Consider the following 20,855-nt stretch of genomic DNA (forward strand, 5'->3'; position numbering starts at 1 on the left):
TATAGTTTCCGTTGGAAGCTTCTGCTGGAGTGCTAGCATGTGTTTTTATATATTTTTTTTAAAATTATTTTTTATATAGATTTTTTAACACTTTTAAATATTTTTAAAAAATAAAATAAATTTAATACATCATTAAAAACACTTTCTTAATTAAAAAGTAAAAAAATCATTAAAAATAATTTTTTATTTTATTTCGTGATTAAGAAAATATTTTTTAATAATATTGTGAATTTTTTTATTTTTTCAAAATATTTAAAAGTATTAAAAAATCTATATAAAAAATAACTTAAAAAATATATATATAAACACATGTTAGAACTCCAGCGGAAGCTCCCAGCGAGAGCGCTTAGCGGGAGCTCTAGCATTATTCTTTAGTTTATGCTTCATTACTGTCACTCTGGTCATTTCATGTTTATTTTTCCTATTTGAGTTCAGGATAGATTGCAATGAGCAACTGGTCCAGCAATCAACTTAAAAATTTATGATGCCTTTGTTTGTATAAGGGATTCAAAAGTCACTATAAAATACTCCTCTGAAATCTCTTCGATAAGGAAATTAGCTATTTTAGTTGCCGTCGTCGCCATCAATGGTTTGATTTTTGCTCATTATTTATCTCTTTTGTAGAGTCTCTTTCCAAACCAAAAAATGCATATAAGAACTTTATAAACTAACACATGGTTCTGCACTTTGTTTCTCTTGTAGGCCTCTGATTTTTGTACAATACCAACACATTATTGTCTCTCTTTTGCATTGAATGTAGAGTCTCGATTTTTATTTTTTTTCCCGATTTCCTCTTGTTTCACCCCTTCATGTTACTTATCAAAACAATAATGTGTTAGAAAATGTAAATAGAAATTGAGGCCACTAACTATTTGTAAAAATATCAGACATGATTTTTTGAAGAGTACTAATTTGGTCTAATAAAAGAAATCGAAAGGAATAGAAAAGCATTACTATCGTTTACTTGGAATTATTTGGACAGTAATATAGAAGTGCAAAAAGTGTTGGGTGGAATTATTGGGCATATACGAAATAGATAGCTATTTGTTGGGTCGAATCATTGGAAGTAATTATTGGGTCATCCCACACCATGTGCAAAAAGTGTTAAAGTGGAGTTTCAAATTAGGCATCTTATCAAACACAAATATTCTTTATAAGTTATATAATATTGAATGGACCATTAATTAATTAACTTTAAGAGATAAGTGCATGCTCCAGATTAGTCATCCCTAAATAATAAATTTTTAAGAAAAAAGGAAGAGAAAAGTTGAGTAGATTAATAATTCAAGTGTGGTCCAAAGGAACAGGTAAGTATGGTGCTCAAAAAGTCTGCATATCTACTACACAAAGATGAGCAACAAAAATGCAACTTGGGCATTGTCATCTACATGTTCATTTGCCTATGTATTAATATACCTCCAATTCTCTAACTGCATTTTAATAATTAAATAAATCAAGTTTACATGTACTAAATTAAACTAAAAATCTGGACAATCGATTCCCTAATATTTTATATCCAAATGATCCTCCAATAGAATAATATTGTAGGATATAAAAATCAAAAGTATAGTTGTTAATAAAGAAATCAAAATGAATATTTGATAGATCCTAGCTTTCCAACCTCCCAAGCTGAAATCCATTAGCTAGCTATATATATAACATAAGCTAGCTATAAACTAGTCTATCAATTAAATGTGATTTGATGTGATTTGTGTACTAAACTTTTTGTTTCTTATTTTATGACAAATAATCAAATTTGGAGTTCTAATAGTGACGAAGTTGAAGATATTGTGAATTTGGAAGATGTAGAAGATGTTGTGAATTTGGAAGACGAAGTTCGTTTGAGTGACAATGTGAATGTATAAAATGTAGTAAATATGAAAGATTGAGTGGATTTGAGACTTTGTTTGAGTAGTGGTCTAAACGAGCCATTCATCAGTATGGTATTTGATGACATAGAAAACGTCCAAGCATTTTACAAGGTGCATGCAAGAAAAAAACGTTTTACCATTCGGATCCAGCATACATGATTGTCGAAAGAGGAGAAAAAATTATGTGTTGTAGACTACGTTTGCTCAAGGGAATGATTTCGACAGGAAAGGAGCAAACAAAAAAAGTGAATAATTTCAAAATCCGTTGAGACAAATATTGGTTATAAAGCATTGATGAGGATAAAAAAAATAAGGTGAAAAGTGGATAGTATGTAAGTTTGTGCTTCAACATAATCACATGCTACTCACTCCAAGAAGTATTAGTTTGCTTCATAGACATAGGAGAGTGACACGTGTCTAAAAAAAACTTATTATGACTTTGAATGAGTCTAATGTACCGACAAGAAAGATAATATCGACGTTGAGTAAAGAAGCAGGTGGTGCTTTTAATGTTGGGTGTATTGGCAAGGATGTAGAAGATTACTTGGGGAACCAAAGGAGAAAACTTTTTTAAAAGTGAGATGCACAAAGGTTATATATGTATTTTCTTGATCGACAATGTAAAGAGTCTGGATTTGTGTACTTCATGCAAGTTGATGAAAATGGTTTTATGGGAAGTTGTTTTTTAGCCGATGCTCGATCAATGGCTGCATACTAATATTTTGGAGATGTTGTAACATTCAATACTACATATTTGATAAATATTTATAAGATGCCCTTTGTTCCATTTTCTAAAGTTAACCATCATCACCAAACCATAATGTTTGGTTGTGCCTTGTTGATTAACGAAACGGAACAGCCGAATCATATACCTAGTTATTGAGAACATGGTAAGAGGCAATGCTTGGGCGTGCCCCTGTAATTTTAATTATTGATGATGACAAGGCAATGGCGAAAGCTTTTGTAGATGTACTCCCAAATACAACTTATAGGTCGTGCTTGTGGCATATTCTGCAAAAAATTTCTAAACATTTGACTCATGTATATAACATATTTATGGATTTTCAAAAAAAAATTCATCATTGTATTCATGAGACAATTACAATTAATGAGTTTGAGCATGAATGGGGTGTTATATTAGTGAAGTATGAGCTAGAAGATAACTCATGCTACAGAATCTTTATAACTGACAGGAGAAGTGGGTTCCGGCTTACTTGCATTCAACATTTTATGTCGGTATGTCAACAACTCAAAGAAGTGAAAGTATGAACAAGTTTTTCAAAGATTATGTTCGTTCCAAGACTATGGTTAGTGATTTTGTGCATCAATATGAGAAAGTATTAGATGCACGTTATTTTAAAGAGAAAGAAAATGATGTGCGAACAAAATCTACCCTGGCTATATTGAAAACAGCTTACAAAATTGAAGAAGAGGCTACCATAGTGTATACAATAAAGTCTTTCATGATTTTCCAAAATGAATTTTTCATTAGTCAACACTATAAGTCAAAAAAAATGGGCAATGATGGTGAAAATAAGACTTAAATAGTGACACATCATCGCAAAGACACCCATATTTATATTGTGATTTTGGAGAGTGGAGGAGACAAGGGGACTTGTACATGCCATATGTTTGAATTTATGGGAATTCTCTGTAGGCATATCATGTGCATACTCTGCAAGAAAGATAAATTACATAGTTTATCACAACACTATGTTCTAGACAGATGGACTATCAATGTTAAGAGTCGACCTATTATTGACATACCCATTCTCAAAGGGCATGTAATACCACATGACGTTCAAACAATGCGAAAAGACAAGTTGATGATGCAATTTTACGTCATTGCGGAACTTGGAACGACTATAAAAAAAAATTGACTACCTCTCCCTTGCCTTAGACAAGGTCCATAAAGAGCTACTTTTGATAGAAGATCATAACGATATTGAAGATACAAAATGCCCAGGTATACTTGCTTTTATACTTTATTTGAACTTGGCTATGCCTATTTACTTGGAATTGAATTTCTTATTACCTATCAAAATGCATAGGTAGAGGGGAGTCAACCAATGATGTGTTCAATAGAATAAGTAAGGTTGTCTCAAATTTTTCACAGACAGTGTAAGATCCTCCACAGGTGCCCACGAAAGGGCATCCAAAGTCTTTGAGATCAAAGAACCCAAAAGAGAGTCAACCAACTAAGAAAAGACGTTGTGACATTTGTAAAAACGAAGGACATATAAGGAACAACTGTCATTCAGTCAGGTATTGTAGATTGTGAATGTTTTTTATTTATTGGTTTCTAATCAAAATTTTAATTTTTTCTATTGGTTTGGTTAGTATTTATGTAGGAATATTGAGCTTATAGTTGAGGTCGAGCTCACTAACTTAGATTCTTAATCAAATTTGGTGGTGTATGTGAACCATTTTTTTTTTTTTTTTGGTTTTATATTTTGGAAATAAGTCCTTAAATGTTAAATGATTTTGTAACAATTGAAGTGTTATATAATTAATGGTTTTGTGATTAATGTAACATGAGGGTTGTGAAGCATTTGAAGGTTGTGAAAAAAATGTGTTTTGATCGATTGAAGCTCAATATTTTTGGGAGTTTTGTAGATTGAAGGCTGATTTTTTTAGAGTTTTGTGGATAAAAATTTCAAGTGATGTTGTGGATTTCAAGTGATTTTTTGGGAGTTTGGTGTTATGTAATTAGCACCAAGGGTTATGTACTTATGTAAAAGATGTTATTGAACTTATAACCAAATGTTTGTTTGTAAAGGACGTCATTGATCTTATGAAGGATTATTTTTGCAATGTTTATTTGATGAATTTAAGTAGGCTTTGCTTGAAGTTATATAGGTTGATCATAAAAAATTAGTCCCAAACTTATGTTTATGGAAATATTTGATCCGATATTTGAGTAGGCATGCATGTCTTGCAAATGTCGTGCAAGTATTGTTTCAAAATAGGGAAAGTGCAAGCGATGAAATAAAAATACAGCTTACATGTTCATTACAAATCAAGTGTCCAAAGCTAAAGCTAAAAAAAACAACTTACATAAGTCACAGCTTACATGAGTTGCATCACTGCTCGACATACACTAATGCAAATTGTTTACAGAGAATCCTTACAAACAACATGCTTAATGTAGTCAGGAGTACATTCAAGAGAGAATAAATCTTCTACACAGTTAAGGGCATCATTGACTTCAAAATAGACTTAGCATCTTCAAGAATTAGGCCACCTTGACTCCAGTTCTTCATAGATTTATGCATCTGCTGAACCACTTGCAACGAGTCTCCCTCAAGGACTAAGTTTGTTATACCAACTTCCTTGCAGAACAGAATTGCCACTAATATTGCATAGGCTTCAGCAGTAAATGGTGAGTCTCTCAGCATTCTTTTTGACCTGATTGTTTCCAAGACCATGCCTTGGCAGTCTTTGAGAATGGCACATATGCCCAGCACTCCCAGTTGCACATTTAAGGCAGCATCCCAGTTAAGTTTGTACTTTCCATCCAGAGGTTTTTTCCATACTTGCAATGCTTCAGGACTACTGGTGGTAGCAGAGGTACTAACTTGGAGCTTTGTAGCCCTGAACAAACTAGTGTCCTCTTTGGCTTTATGGATGATAGCGTTTGGGTGTCTTAATACCTTTCTATGCACAACTTCATTTCTTCTATTCCAAATGAGCCTAGCTATTGAGCCTGCCAATTCTAGTTCATCTTTTGGTAGCTTTGCAGTCAATTGGTCCCAAATATCTCGAAACGGGTCATGCTGCAAAGACATCTCCATGGGTTACTCTTAAACTAGTAGCCATGAACCATTAAACTACTAGACCTGGAATTTACTTCACTCTCGGTTTCATTCTAAAACAGACTCAATACCATAATATTGCAAAACAATAACCATAAAGTAATAGCAAAAAACTGATAAAAATATGGACAAGAGTAGTTTCAATCATACGAATGATAGATAATGAGCAGTGGTTGAGATGCACGTATGATAGGTAATGTGCAGTGGCCGAAGGGCCTTTGAGACGTTTTTACAAACAGTTGGTATTCATGGTGTAGATGAGTTATCAATCTATATGCCAAGATAATTTCCATAGTCCAAATTACAATCACTTCGAAATGAGATTTAACTTCAATACAAGTCCAAATGAAGTTCTGTTAAGACCGAAAATTTCGAAATATAAACATTTTTGAAAATCTTTAAATGCGACGTCAAGGCTGCCATCAAGAGGCAGTTGCGCCAATTCTCTGCCGTCGGGAATGAGTGGGGTGCCATCGAATTTGGGTTGGGATGTAGTGGGTGCCGTCGCGTTTGGGTTGGGATGGAGTGGGTGGAGTCGGGTGGTGGGTTCGAATATGAAGAAGAGAAGGAAGAGGAAGAAAAGGGGAATGAGAAATTGGATGGATTGTTCGGGTGTAGTGGGATGCATGGTAATGGTAGTAAGAAGCTAACGTGTCGCATTCTGATTGGTGGGCTGATTTTATGAGATACTTAGATGGATTGTTGCCCAGGTTTTCTCTTCTTTATTTACGCGGCATTCTATTTTGATATTATATTCAATTCAGGATTTCTCAAAAACCTAATTGTGAGAATATTTCTATTAAATTAAATAGGAAAGATAATTAAACGTCAAATTCAAAATATTTATTCTAATAATTATATATGAGATTATAAATTGTCTCGTAAATATAAACTAACAAAAATACTAAATTTAATTATTTATTTTCTTAACCCATTTAAAAAAACTGACTCCATTGACAATATAGAAATTATTTATATAAGTTTTAAATTGACAAATCCTATATAAATCCTTATAAAAAATAGACCTCACCTTAAAAATATAAAAAATATTTTTTTTTTTATTAGTAACATCTACTTTTTTTTATAAAATACTTGTATAAAATTTGTGTACTTTGCATTACTCTTGACAGTATTGATGCACGACGAGTCCTCTGTTGCACGATGGGGAATAGAAGAGTACGCAAGCTGAAGAATGTCTGACCGAACAGATACAATCAATGGGATGCATTTCGTAGCCCAAAAACCCAAGAGCCATCGTCATCTATTTCTAAAGGCCCATAATAAAGATTAATCAACGGCCCAAAATTCATCTTCTATTGTGTGGTAAGCCCAACTCCGATTCTGACTATTTCAACCATGGGAAATGATAGTTCGCTCCCAATTGACAACCATTTGAACTTTTTTTCACCTTTTTGCATTCCCATGAATAAGAAATCATTTTTCCAATTATTTTTTAAAAGAAGAAAAAATTAAAAAACTGAAAGAAAGGGAAAAATGAAACATTTTGGTCCCTAACTCGTTAATTTGAGAGGTCTAAATAACACTTGATTAGCATCGTCCTTCAAGTATATTCAACAATTGTAAACGCATATAGTGTTTTTTTAAAGGTGGGTAACGCCTGGAGCCAATTTTGGTTGAAAACAGACAAACGCATTTCAAGAGTAATATTATACATAGACCCCGTTTTGATAGAAAGATGAGATGAGATAAAAGTTAAAAGTTAAATAAAATATTGTTAAAATATATTTTTTAATATTATTATTATTTTATGATTTGAAAAAGTTGAATTGTTTATTATATTTTGTGTGAGAATTTGATAAAATTGTAATGATGAGATGAGATGAGATGAAACCGTTTATGTATCCAAACAGTGCCATAGTTAAGGCCTAGTTTGTTTTCACAAATATTCTCAACTCATTTCATTCAAGAGGAAAAACTCGAAGCTGTGCGCCACCCCACGGGAACTCCTCCACACCGTGAGCCTTTTCCCACTCTCAACCACCGTGCAAGGCCAAGAGTCCCCCAAACACAGTAAGCCTTAGACCCATCCTCTTCGCCGAATCATTGTTTTGGTGAACCTCTGTTTTCCACGTCCAAAACAGAGCCGTCGCCCTCCTCCACGGTAGCCACCTCAAGAGGCCGAACCACCTCTCCGACGACATAGAAACCGCCGACTAGTGTAGCCCCGTCGAGCCCACTCCCTTCCGGTAAGCCATCGACCGCTGCCAGCATCCTCTCCCCTTCGGTTGTCTTCAGTAGTTTTCCATTTAAGAGTTTCTCTCTCTCTCTCTCTCTCTCTCTCTCTCTCTCTCTCTCGGTGTCGCACCACCACATAGAAGCCACTAGTTGCGTCGCCGTGACCTTTGCCAGCCACTCTGATTCCCTCTCAGTGAGTCCATCGTAGAACCTCTCTCTCTCTCTCTCTCTCAAACTCTCTGTTTTTCTTTTGTTTAGCCCACGTGTCTTGTTTCCTAGAAGAACCCTTAGTTCTTGGGTTCTTGATGGGCCTTGAGCCCTAGGCCCTTATGTGCGTGGGAATGATTTATTCTTTTGTTGGGCTCATGTAGTAATATTATTAAGGGCCATATTGCAACTCTTACAAATTCTAATGATCTTTAAATGGACTTGTATTTTAGATTAGATTTAATCTTATTTTATTTCAATAACAATTTTACTAAATTTATTTGGCTTAACATTTTAAAAGTCAGTTTTTTCTTAAATAAATATATTAGTCAAATGCTATTTTATAAGGATATTTTGCTAACATTTTGTTAATATTCATTTGTTTATTTAGTAGAATTTAATAAAATTATTATATTAAGAATTTAATAAAATTATTATGTTAAGAATATTTAATAGAATTTATTAGGCTTCTTATAAGATTTAATAATTATGTTAAGAAATGAAACTTTTTAAGAATTTAAGTTTTATGAATTATTTTAAAATAGCTCGAGTCTTCTACTAAATTATAAATTAATATTTAAGTAATTTAAATACTAGGATTTATTGATTATAGTGTTAAACAAAATATTTGTTTGACTATCTTTTAGATTGTGAGTTTAATTAAGTAAGATATTAGTACTTATTTATTCTCAAACAAATTTAGTGATAGTTATTATTGCATATAGGTGTCAAGTTACGAAGTGTTATTCAAGAAGAAACGTGGGGATATAAGTAATTTGATCATAAATCAGTATCATCACAGTTCAGTTTATATATAAGTATTATTCAAGCCAGTTCATTGACAACCATTATTTATGTACTACTCATGTCATATGCAAACATGTCATTTAGCATAGCATACGATCATATTATTCTGCATCATATTCAAATTCAGAAATTATAATTATGTATATATTATGTCATGCATCTCATGTATATAAGACACGTAAGCTATCTTCAATTCAAGTGCAAGATAAGATCGTATAAGTTAATCAGATGACCATTTAGATGCATGGTACCAATGCAGTTTAGTTTCAGGGTGGATGTGCAAGCCACGAACTCAAACGTGGCCACCATAGTATGCCATAATACTATCAGCGGCTTCCCTTGTTGTAGCGGAACGTGGGGTCGGTGCACAACCTCGCACACATGGTTAAATGTGTTAGCCAGTCAGTTAAATCAGATAAATTAGTTAAATCAGTCAGATCAGTCAGTTAATTCAGTTAAATCAATCATACATAGCATAAGTATCAGTATGAACAGTTATGAATTTTAAACTCTCAGCGTGAAATTTTTTATGAAAATCTTATGTTTATTATGTTTACATTGTGATGGATTTATTACTGAGTCTTTGACTCATGTTAGTTTGTTTTCATATTTTTTTTAACCACCAAGGTGAGGATGATGAATACGACATGCCATGAATAGAAGGAGCAATTAATTTTAGTTTCAGACTTTCTAAAATAAAACATACTTTTATGACATGAATTTATTTAATTTATTCATTTAATATTTTTGGAAGACATTTTATTAGATATTTTTTTACAAAATAAATTTCTAATTCTATTTATAAAATTTGAGATCTCTTATCGAATTTATTTTTATAAAAAATACGTGACACTCATATTCTACGGGAAGGGAGTGTTACAACATGCTTCCAACTTTGCCATTGTAGCTTGAACATCACTAATGATCATCCCAAAATAGCTCTCATTATGCTTTTTGAGGTTGAGTTCAGTGACTACCTTTCTGGAGTTTCTTTCAAGAATGATCCACCACATGCCTAATTCAACTCCAAAATTTGCCTAATTCCTTTTCAAGCCAAATTAATGCAAGCACATATAGAGTTAGGTAGGCCTAATTGTCATTTAAATGGATACTGTCAGTTATTTCATTGGATTCAAACCCATTTGGTGAATGATTCTGAAACAGAACAAGGGATGTAATTTCAACTTTCATAGTCAAATTCAAAACACTTAATACCTATAAAAGCTAGTTATGTACCGATTCTCATCTAATTATATATGTTGTTGATTCCAACATTGTAAAAACTTATAAATGATAGTACTGTATGTGGAACAGTTTCTCCACTAAAACCTTCTCGAGTACTTGTCATTATTGTTGTTGTTATTGTTGGTATTATTATTCCGTCTCGTTTGTTTTTATAAATCATCTTATCTCATCTAATCATTATAATTTTTTTAAACTCTTATATAAAATATAATAAATAATTTAATTTTTTTAAATTTTAAAACAAAAATAATATTATAATAATATTTTATTCAATTTTTAATTTTTATTTAAAATCATCTTATTTCAATAAAAATATGAGGTGTGAGTGACTCAGATTTTGAACCACTCGTTGATATTTTTTTAAAAATAAAAGTACGAACTTGTTTTTTTGGTCTTGTGAATTGAAGAGAAAGTAGAAAAATAAATTGAAGGAGGATTAAAGAGGCCGTGAAGGCCGGTGAGTGATGCAGACATGCGGTTTGGATTTGGCGAGTGTGAAGGAGAAGACTCCGTGTTGCTGGACCAGCAGAGGACAATGCCAACGACTCTACCATAGCCTCACGCACCAAATCTTCATGTGATGATCAGAATACTCTAGAATAAAGTAGAATCAAGGCCGTTAATTTCTAGTGCAGCACTTGTGTGCACATGAGTCTTCTCCTTAACAGCGAGACAGAGACGATGTTTACATAATATCTAGAATGTTGTTATTCAATTCCATGAATTTGCCCTTTCAAACTTACTGCTCGAGTTAGGGTTAAAATTCTTAAGATAAATCAAATACTGAGTTTTGTTTTGACTGCCACCACTAATCATGACATAATTCAAAGCCAAAAAAAAAAAACTCTTAATTTTATAAAAAAAATTTGGAGATCCTTAGAATATAGAAGTGTGTGTATATATATATATATATGCTAATTGGGAGGTAGCAGAACGTGAAGCGTGTGTATATATATTATATCTTAAAAAAATTCTTTAGTTTTATAAAAAATAAAGATATCCCCAAAAAAGAGGAAAAAAATTGGAATATCTTAGATTAAATGAGATCCACATGATAAATTTCAAACAAAAACAAATCATACCATAGCTAGTCGGCCGGCAAGTACACTCATGCAACCCATGCATTTCCCTTCTAACCACACAATCCTGGTCATTTTTTCTTTAAACGCTTACCTGCTCCAGACTTTTTTTTTTCTAAGCAAATATCATCATGTTCATATTGATGTTTGATAAAATGTCACATGTAATAAAAGTATAAATTATAATATATATATATATATATATATTCAAAGCATCAATTCGGTACTCATTGGGTACCACAGTACCTTAATTTTACTTTATTCAAAGCTGAACGTAAAACTTCAACCATGGAATTACATGATGAACTAATCGTTATGGTTGCGTGTACGTGTCGATCGATCGGTACATAAGAGTTGTTTAAAGTCCAAAATTCCATGTTAGTCGGTAAGGAGAAGTACTTTTTATGGGCTGATGATCAGATGTTGTTATCAGATCATACGACACTTGCGTGAAAAAGCTAATATATATATATATATATATATATATATATATATGCGCCTATACTTAAAAGCGCCTATAATATTATTATTTATTACTGTTTATCAACAATAATGAAAGAAGTTTTTTTTTTTTTTTTTTTTTTTTTTTTTTTTTTTTTTTTTTTTTTTTTTTTTTTTTTTTTTTGGATTTATCCGTGTGAATGTCAATGTACAACGTAATATCACAATCGTGCGTGAGGAATGAGAGAGGAAAAAAAAAGTAAGAAAAAATACTAGTTTTTGAATTTTAAATTCAAACCCTTCATCTTTAATCTTCAGATTTAATCTAACGGTAGAAGTTTAAATATTGATTTAAACTAACATTAAATAAAAGATAAAATTTTACTGAATATTAAATAAATGATGAAATTTTGTTAAATATTTTTAAAAAAGTATAACAATATAAATAATTAGATTTTTAACATAATTTAAATATGATAATATTCTTAATTAACTAAAAAGAACTGCTACAACTAATGAAGAAGTAGCCTAAAAATATGTCTTGAATGTATATTTTACTTTTTTATTTTTATTTTCCTTTTTTCATGTATTTTTTTAATCATCATAAACATTTTTAAAAAAAATAAAAAATTCACAAAATTATTAAAAAAGCACTTCTTCAATCACTAGATTAAAAAAAAATAGGCAAACGTCCCTTGGACGTTACCTACTGCTAGTATATATAAAAGAGCCTATATGGTTATTGTTTATGAACAGTAAAGACGCCTCTTTTTTTTTCGAATGGCTTTTTTCCCATATCTTATACTTGTTACTGTTAATGTTACTGTTCATAAACAGTATTTATGAATAGTAAATAGTTTTTTTTTTCACATGTTTGTTTGGTTTTTCTGTTTCTTTTTGGGTTTGTCCGTGTGAATGCCAATGTGCGACGTAATACCACAATCGTGCGTGAGAAATGAGAGAAAGAAAGGAAAAGTAGGGAAAAATACTGGTTTTTGGATTTTAAATTCCAACCTTTCATCTTTAATCTTCAGATTTAATCTAACGGTAGAAGTTTAAATATTGATTTAAACTAACATAAAATAGATAATTAAAATTTAAATATTATATCATACACTTAAAATTAACTTCAATTTATAAAATACTAATTTTTCATCATTAAATAAAAGATAAAGTTTTACTGAATATTTTTAAGAGAATAATATTATATCATAAACTAAAAATCAACTTTAATTTATAAAATACTAATTTTTCATTATTAAATAAATGATAAAATTTTACTGTACATTTTTAAGAGAAAAAAACTATCTAATTAATTTGAATTTTTAATATAATTTAAATTTCATAATAAATGATGAACATAAATAAATAATAATTTTATTCTTATACATTAGACTATTTTAATATTCGAAATTACACTTTATTTTTTTCTTTAATTTGACAGATGTGGCAAACGTGTTTTTTTTTTTTATCAATTAGAAAATCTTACGCGATATAGGATTTTACACAAGTATCACTAATTTCAAAGTAACCAAGCACATTCTAGGATTTAAATCTAACCCTTCATCATAACTCTCTAAATTTGATCAAATGGTAAAAATTTAAAGACTGATTTAAAATAAATAATTAACATATAAATATTATATCATAAATAAATTATCAAATTTAATTTATAAAATACTAATATTTCATCATTAAATAAATGATGAAATTTTGTTAAATATTTTTTAAAAAGTATAACTATATAAATAATTAGAGTTTTAACATAATTTAAATATGATAATATTATTAATTAACTAAAAAGAACTGCTACAACTAACGAAGAAGTAGCTTGAAAATATGTTCTGAATGTATATTTCACTTTTTTATTTTTCTTTTCTTTTTTTTCATATATTTTTTTAATCATCATAAACATTTTAAAAAAACTAAAAAATTCACAAAATTATTAAAAAAACACTTCTTCAATCACTAAATAAAAAAAATTAAACAAAAAGTTAAACAAACGTTCCTTGGACGTTACCTACTGCTAGTGTGTGTGTATATATATATATGTATATATATATATATATACACACTGTGAATAGGCACCGTCCATGAAAATATGAAATGTGATGAAGTTTACATATAGCAAGTACTCAATATAGAGACAGCTAGCCCGATCAGACGTCTGCCCACCAACGGGTCAATAATATTTTTTGTTGCTTAATTAATTTTCGTCTTCCTATCTTGAATGTTGAAAGAAAATAATAGTTTTCGCGCAAGTTTTTTGAATTTTGAAAAAACATGAATCTCACTTTTTTTAAAGGCTTTGCATGAAATTAAACCAAACTTATACATGCCATTATTCATGAATGAATATAATAGTTTGATAATTAAATTATTTGTTCTGAGTTGTGACTCTCAATCCAAGCTTTATCCAATTGTGGTGGGCTCATTTAAATGATTTAACATTTGTTAATTAAGAATATAATATAAATAACTAAATCTATAATTTTTCATCAGTTTAATTTCTTAAAATAAGTAATAATTTTACATAAAATCAAAATAAAAATCCTGAATTCAAACCTCTGATTCTACATTATATTCTTCATTAAATAAATATTTTTAGTATTTAGCCCACTTGCATATTGCTGAAACTACTCCTTGTTATAAAAATTTAAATCGATAAAAAGTGGTGGATTTAATTACTTTTAATGCTCTAAGTTCTAGGTATGCATGCTGCAAAGTAGTCTCATGTATTAATTAAAGAGTAATTTTACATATAATCATGAAGTATATAAGCGTCGTGTAATCGTTTTGAAAAAGAGTAGGCTCACTATTAAAAAATTATTATTTTTTATATAAATGTCATGTTTTATTTACTTTTTTCAAAATGATTATGCAGTGATTATATAATTTATTATTGTAAATATATTTTCTCTTAATTAAATGTAGAAAAATTGGTGGACCTGTGCTAAGAGCATTAATGGCATCAATATATTTAATTTTCTTTTTAAAAATTTAGCTACAAAAGCCTTCTTGGCTATCTCATGTAATCTATTTCTTATACATCTAAAACTACCAGTTTGGACAGGACAACCTTCTTTTAATTGTCCTTGTCAAAGATTATAGCATTCGTTATTTAATCGATTATTATTATTTTTTTAATTTTATGAAAAAAATGAAAGAAAAAAATGATTCGACGTTGCTGCCTCCCCAAACTCGTTCAGTAAGGATAACCACAAGTTCGCGCATCACCATTCAAACTATAGCTTTCCTAGCTAAAGTCTTGTGTATATATACATAGATCAACAGCTCCCTTTTGATCAACTTCTGATCACTTAGTCACTTCAGCTAGCATTGGGGTTTTGAGTACTGGGTGATCGACTCCTCCTCCCTCACCCTTATTTCTCTGGTTAATTCGGAGGTTGTGTCGTGTGAGATTTAATTAACTGGCTAGATCAGCTAGCTAGTTCAGCAAGGATAACCATAAGTTCGCGCATCACATTCAAACTATAGCTTTCCTAGCTAAAGTCTAGTGTATATATACATAGCCAACAGCTAGCACTGCCATTTTCTCGACCAAAACCTCATTTTGCTTCTGAATTAAGAGAGATGGAGTTACTTGCGCAATCATTTCACATGAACAAGGCCGTTGACGAAACTAGTTATGCAAAGAACTCGAGTATTCAGGTTTGATTTTACTGATCATATGTCCTAATTACTTTTCGTAGAGGAATATTATATATATATAATATGATTTTTTCCATTCTCAATCGGATGTGTAGAACATATCATCCACATAATCACTTAAATAATAAGATTTGATTTGTAAAATTTAAATTTTAAAATTTATCTTCTAAATTAAATTATACAATCTAATCAATTTACTAAATGTGCTTCTACACACCGATTTGAAAATATATATATCTTTCACTCCACATATACATTTCAATATCTTTCTTATTGATTTTATTTTTTATTATGTGTTAAATTTAGCTATCGGTAGTCCTAAAAGATTAAGATGATCATAAGAAGATGTAGACTATTTAATATATTTATAATATATCTTAATGCTCGTTCTCGCATGTAGGCCCATCTCCTCTTAAGTTAATATCCTAACACCGGAAGGGACAAATCCATATACATGTAATTATATTTTTGCAGAGCAATATAATATCCGTCACAAAGAGTGTTACTGAGGAAGCCATACTTGAAGTTTTGTGCAAAAACTTTCCGGAGAGCATGGGCATCGCCGACTTGGGTTGCTCGTCCGGACCCAACGTTCTATCAGTGATCTCAAATATAACAAATCTACTCTATGCCAAATGCTGCCAATCGGGACTTCCCAAGCCGCCGGAGCTTAGAATCTTCCTCAATGATCTTTATAACAATGATTTCAACGACATCTTTGCCTCACTCCCAGATTTCTACAACCAAATGAAGGAAGTGAACGGTAATAGTTTTGGGCCGTGTTTCATTTTCGGAGTGCCGGGTTCTTTCTACGGTAGGTTGTTTACGAGCAACAGCTTGCATTTTGTGCATTCTTCTTCCAGCCTCCACTGGCTCTCTCAGGTTGGTGATGGTACCCATCGCATTACCCTCCCATGCGGCATCAGTTAATTACATGATAAAAAGAAATAATATTTGTAGTTATAGTGTTAAATATCATACAATCATTTTAAAAAAATTGAGTAAAAATATGAGTTCTATTTAAAAAAATTAATTTTTTAAAAGTGGACCTAACTCTTTTTCAAAAAGAGTACGCAACATTTATACTAGAGATATAATTGGTCCGGTACATAGGAGTCACAAACCACAAATTTTGGTTCATCATTTTTAAATGACCGAACTGTTAGCTATCAGTTTGATTCAGTTCATGAATATTTTTTTTCATTGTATATATATGATTAATGATATTAAGTGATCTCTTTAACATTTTATATATAGTTAATGAATGTTAAATTATTTCATTGTATATATAATTAATGGTGATCTCTTAGGTAAAAATTACATAATTAACTTTTAAATTATATTATATATATAATATTTAAATATATATATACATTCGGTCGGTCTCGGTCTGGTCTGATTCAAAAAAATCACACCTTGAGACCCACCAATAAGATTATAAATTGATGTAACTCGATGTGATGTTTAAATTATAAAATTAAATTTATTATAAAATATATTTATTATATAAAATCACATCAATTTATAAATTTATTTTTACTAAATCTATTGGAAGTTTTGAAGGAATGTATATAAGGAACTGCAAGGCCATCGAGAGGTGTCTTGAGAGTTTCCATCATTAACGTACTTCTTTGTTTTGTGTGTGTGTTTTTTTTAAATATTTTAAAAATCACTTTACTTATTTAAAAAAAAAAAAGAAGAATTTCATTTAAAAATACTTCATTAACGTAAAAAAATAAAATAAATTAAAAAATAAAATAAAATCGATAAAATTTATCAGGCCTTGAGCATTTTCCATATATATACGTCCATTAACATTTTCGATTAATAAGATAATCAAGGGCAGCCACAACCTCGACATCATGATTGTTTGGTCTGAATTGACTATCATTCCATTAGTTATTGATTCCACATTATTGATTCGTGTGGACTCGGCGACCTCCTGCTACTGCATGCTGCATGTGAGCACCTATATTTTTCGTTTTGTAGCGTATTGTCATTTCTTTAATTAATATCGGGTACAAATTTCCTATAGATAAATTTTGTGTAAATAATTTATTAAAAAATGGATTTTATATATAATATTTTAAAATGAGGTTGACATTTATAAAAAATAATTGCATGGAAATTGTCTATCTAAAATTTATATAAATCATTTCTCGACTATATACATTTTGTCCATGAGGATGATAAATAATATTTTATTTATTTACGAGATTGATAAATAAATAATATAGCTCGATGGTTACGTACGTACAGGTTCCTCCTGAGCTGGACATGAAGGCCAGCACCGCCATAAACAAAGGGCATATTTACATATGTGAGAGCAGCCCACAAAGCGTCTTAGATTCATACTATCGGCAATTCCAGAAGGATTTTTCTCTGTTTCTAAAATCACGTTCGGAAGAAATTGTTCCGGGAGGACGCATGGTCTTAACGTTCATGGGCAGGAGATTTATGGATCCCACTATCGAAGAAGGTTGTTATAATCATTTGGACCTTCTTGCACAAGCATTGATGAGCGTCGCAGCGGAGGTATATACGTATACTATATCCATACAATACATTACACAATATTAATATTATAAAATGAAGATATTTTTATAAAATAATGTTACTTTTATAAGATGTTTTATAAAAATATCACTCATTTAAAATATAATTGTGTAAAGTGTTGTAAAAAATGTTATGTATAAATTATTTTCCACATATATATATATATATAGACACACTAGATAGAAGTACCATAATTAATTGCTTATGAGTTTTGGTTGTTTTGAAGGGATTACAAATGATCTTATATTTAAGATTTTCCAATTTGATATTGGAAGAGGATTTTTTATCTATGATTGAAGCTATTGGCTTTAAGGTAGTGGAATATGATATATGAGATTCAAATGCTTCTTCTTCTTTTGTGAACTAGATATGATGTATTTCATGTTGGGAGGCAAGGAAATGAAATAGTTCATTTACTTGTGAGGCATGTTCGTCTTGTGGATGATACAGTTCGGTGATGATCTCAATGTCTAGATTTTATTAAGTCTAGAGTCTTGCTAGATTCTAATTTTTAATTTCATGGTCCTATCATTGTAATTGATTATGTTATTACTATGAATGAAGTTGTTATGTTCTAAAAGAAAAATTGTTGTAGTCCCAAATGAGAATTACACAAAAATAATTCTATAAATTGTCATATAATATAAATTCATGAATTAAATCACGTCATGAGTATGTGTGATTATTTTTATATAATTCATTTATAGGGAATGTATTCTTTATACACCGACATATAAATAGCATAATTCACTGTTGAATTTACTTCTAGATGATTGTCGTTGTGTACTAATTTATTACTTGGTCAAGTACTGCAGGGTCTTATACCAGAGGAAAAAGTTGATATTTTCAACACCCAGTACTATGCTCCATGTCCCGAAGAAATAAAATTAGAGATAGAAAAAGAAGGATCATTCGTGATGAATCGCCTTGAAGTTTTTGAGATTGATTGGGACGGAGGCGTGGTGGAGGCCTCTAACACAGTATCAATCGGGCGGCGAGTGGCGAAGTTGGTGAGGGCTGTGATTGAGCCAACGCTGGAATCACACTTTGGAAGTGACATAATGGATTATTTGTTTCATAGGTACGAAAAGTTTCTGGACAATCACTTGTCGAAGACCAGATCTAAGTACATAAACTTGGTCATTTCCGTTACAAAAAGTCACAAGGCCTAGGAAATTAATTAATGAAGCAATAGCTAGCTTCTAATTATCTTTCTTTTCAACGGTTTAATTAATTATATATCTTGTCTTCTACGTTTCTTTCCCTTCATGTTTCTGTAATCAAAATCACTTTATATCATCTATTGTCTTATTTTTCATATAGCTTACTTATATTTTTTTATACTTCTTCTTTTATATGCTCATGCTGGAAGAATATTGCTTCTTCTGTTCCTGCTATCTCGCCGCATTACATAATGTTGTATCACGACATATGGTATATGATGTAAATCACAACTTGTTTTAAAAATTTAAATTTACATATGATTTCGTTTGTTTTCAGATATGAGATGAGATGAGTTGAGATTAAAGTTAAAAAGTTGAATAAAATATTGTTAAAATATATTTTTTAATATTATTATTATTTTAAAATTTGAAAAAGTTGAATTATTTATTTTATTTTATATGAAAATTTGAGAAAGTTGTAATGATGAGGTGAGATGAGATGAGATATTTTTAAAAAACAAATAAGGCTTTAGATTCCTCTTCAATCTACATATTAAATATTTAATTAAATAAAATAAAGTATAGAGTTAGAATTCAAATCTAAAATCGCTATTTTAAATCTTTAATACCGTGTGAATTATCATCTGTCTAAAACATTTAAACTGATAAAAAGAAAGTGATTTTATTATTTAATTATATCTTAACCCACTGTGTATTTTCCATGGTTGGATTCCCACCACTTGCGACCTCGACATTCTCGAAAGACTTGTGAAGTATGACAAACACTTCAACAGTACGCACATTTTTGGTGTTTGATAGCACTTTTTTCTTTGAAAAATCGAACTGAAAACTTCAATCAAGGGCGCACGTGGAAATTTAATTTGATTGGTTGAAAATATCAACACTGCACGCCTGGTCGGGAACTCCATGAAAAAGTGGAAAACGTGTTGGAATATTTATATATGTCGAAAGCAGTCGTTAGGAAAAATTCGGCTTAGCATTTTCACACAATACACTACATAATATTTATTTTTTTTCATATTAAATATGTGATATATATATAATGAATATGCGAAATCTCTTACTTTAAAAAGAATAAAACCAAAATATTTTTAAAAAAAATATGGTATGTATCGTATAGAAATTATGAGTTACAAAACTCTGTCGGTGAACATTTAGGTAGTGTTTAGATGTTGAAGTGAGTTGAGTTGAGATGATAAAATATTGTTAGAATATTATTTTTTAATATTATTATTATTTTGAGATTTGAAAAAGTTGAATTATTTATTATATTTTGTATTGAGATTTGAAAAAATTGTAATGATGAGTTGAGATGAATTTAAAAACCAAAAGAAGCCATATGCTTCATTGAACTCGATTATTTTGATTTTTTTTTTTTTAACGTTGAGACGTTCTAATTGTACAGATCCCAATTATAGTCATGGTATAATTGGGCAAGAATCGGTGTGTATTATTGGGCTCATGCTGGCGTCAGTATATGGCCACTTAGTAGCCTTCTTAATATATATAGAGCCCATAAAGAGACCAGAAAGGAACTGGGCCCGTTAAATTGGACATTCCATCGGCCACTAACCTCAAAAGGAGAGTTGAGCGGGCAATGCTACGTTTGTGATGCAATAATGCTACTACTCCTAGGGGTTGCCTTGGCATTTGGAAAGGAGAAACACCACTCCCACCAATTTTTTCTACCCAATTGTATTTTTATTTATTTACTTAGTGGTTAATAATTTTTTTTTAATAAGTTTGTAATTTTTTTTAAATGTTTACAGTGATTTAAATCAT

At 30.5% G+C, this 20,855-nt stretch overlaps 1 protein-coding gene across 1 annotated transcript; it reads left to right on the top strand.

Annotated features, from left to right (window-relative positions):
* Window positions 1–14,999: 14,999 nt before the first annotated feature.
* LOC108991343 (jasmonate O-methyltransferase) lies at window positions 15,000–19,073 on the top strand. The gene is made up of 4 exons (XM_018965537.2): window positions 15,000–15,333; window positions 15,808–16,215; window positions 17,593–17,868; window positions 18,705–19,073. Exons 1-4 carry the CDS (start codon window positions 15,256–15,258, stop codon window positions 19,059–19,061), a joined length of 1,119 nt encoding a protein of 372 aa, XP_018821082.1. The 5' UTR covers window positions 15,000–15,255; the 3' UTR covers window positions 19,062–19,073.
* Window positions 19,074–20,855: the final 1,782 nt, after the last annotated feature.

Source organism: Juglans regia, chromosome 11, assembly GCF_001411555.2.
Source record: "Juglans regia cultivar Chandler chromosome 11, Walnut 2.0, whole genome shotgun sequence".
NCBI lineage: Eukaryota > Viridiplantae > Streptophyta > Magnoliopsida > Fagales > Juglandaceae > Juglans > Juglans regia.

Bases quoted from the DNA above. Each gene is read 5' to 3' on its own strand.
- LOC108991343 (XM_018965537.2), top strand. From the start codon at position 15,256: ATGGAGTTACTTGCGCAATCATTTCACATGAACAAGGCCGTTGACGAA. The intron at 15,334-15,807 runs GTTTGATTTTAC...ATATTTTTGCAG, and splicing joins CAAAGAACTCGAGTATTCAG to AGCAATATAATATCCGTCAC. The intron at 17,869-18,704 runs GTATATACGTAT...CAAGTACTGCAG, and splicing joins TGATGAGCGTCGCAGCGGAG to GGTCTTATACCAGAGGAAAA.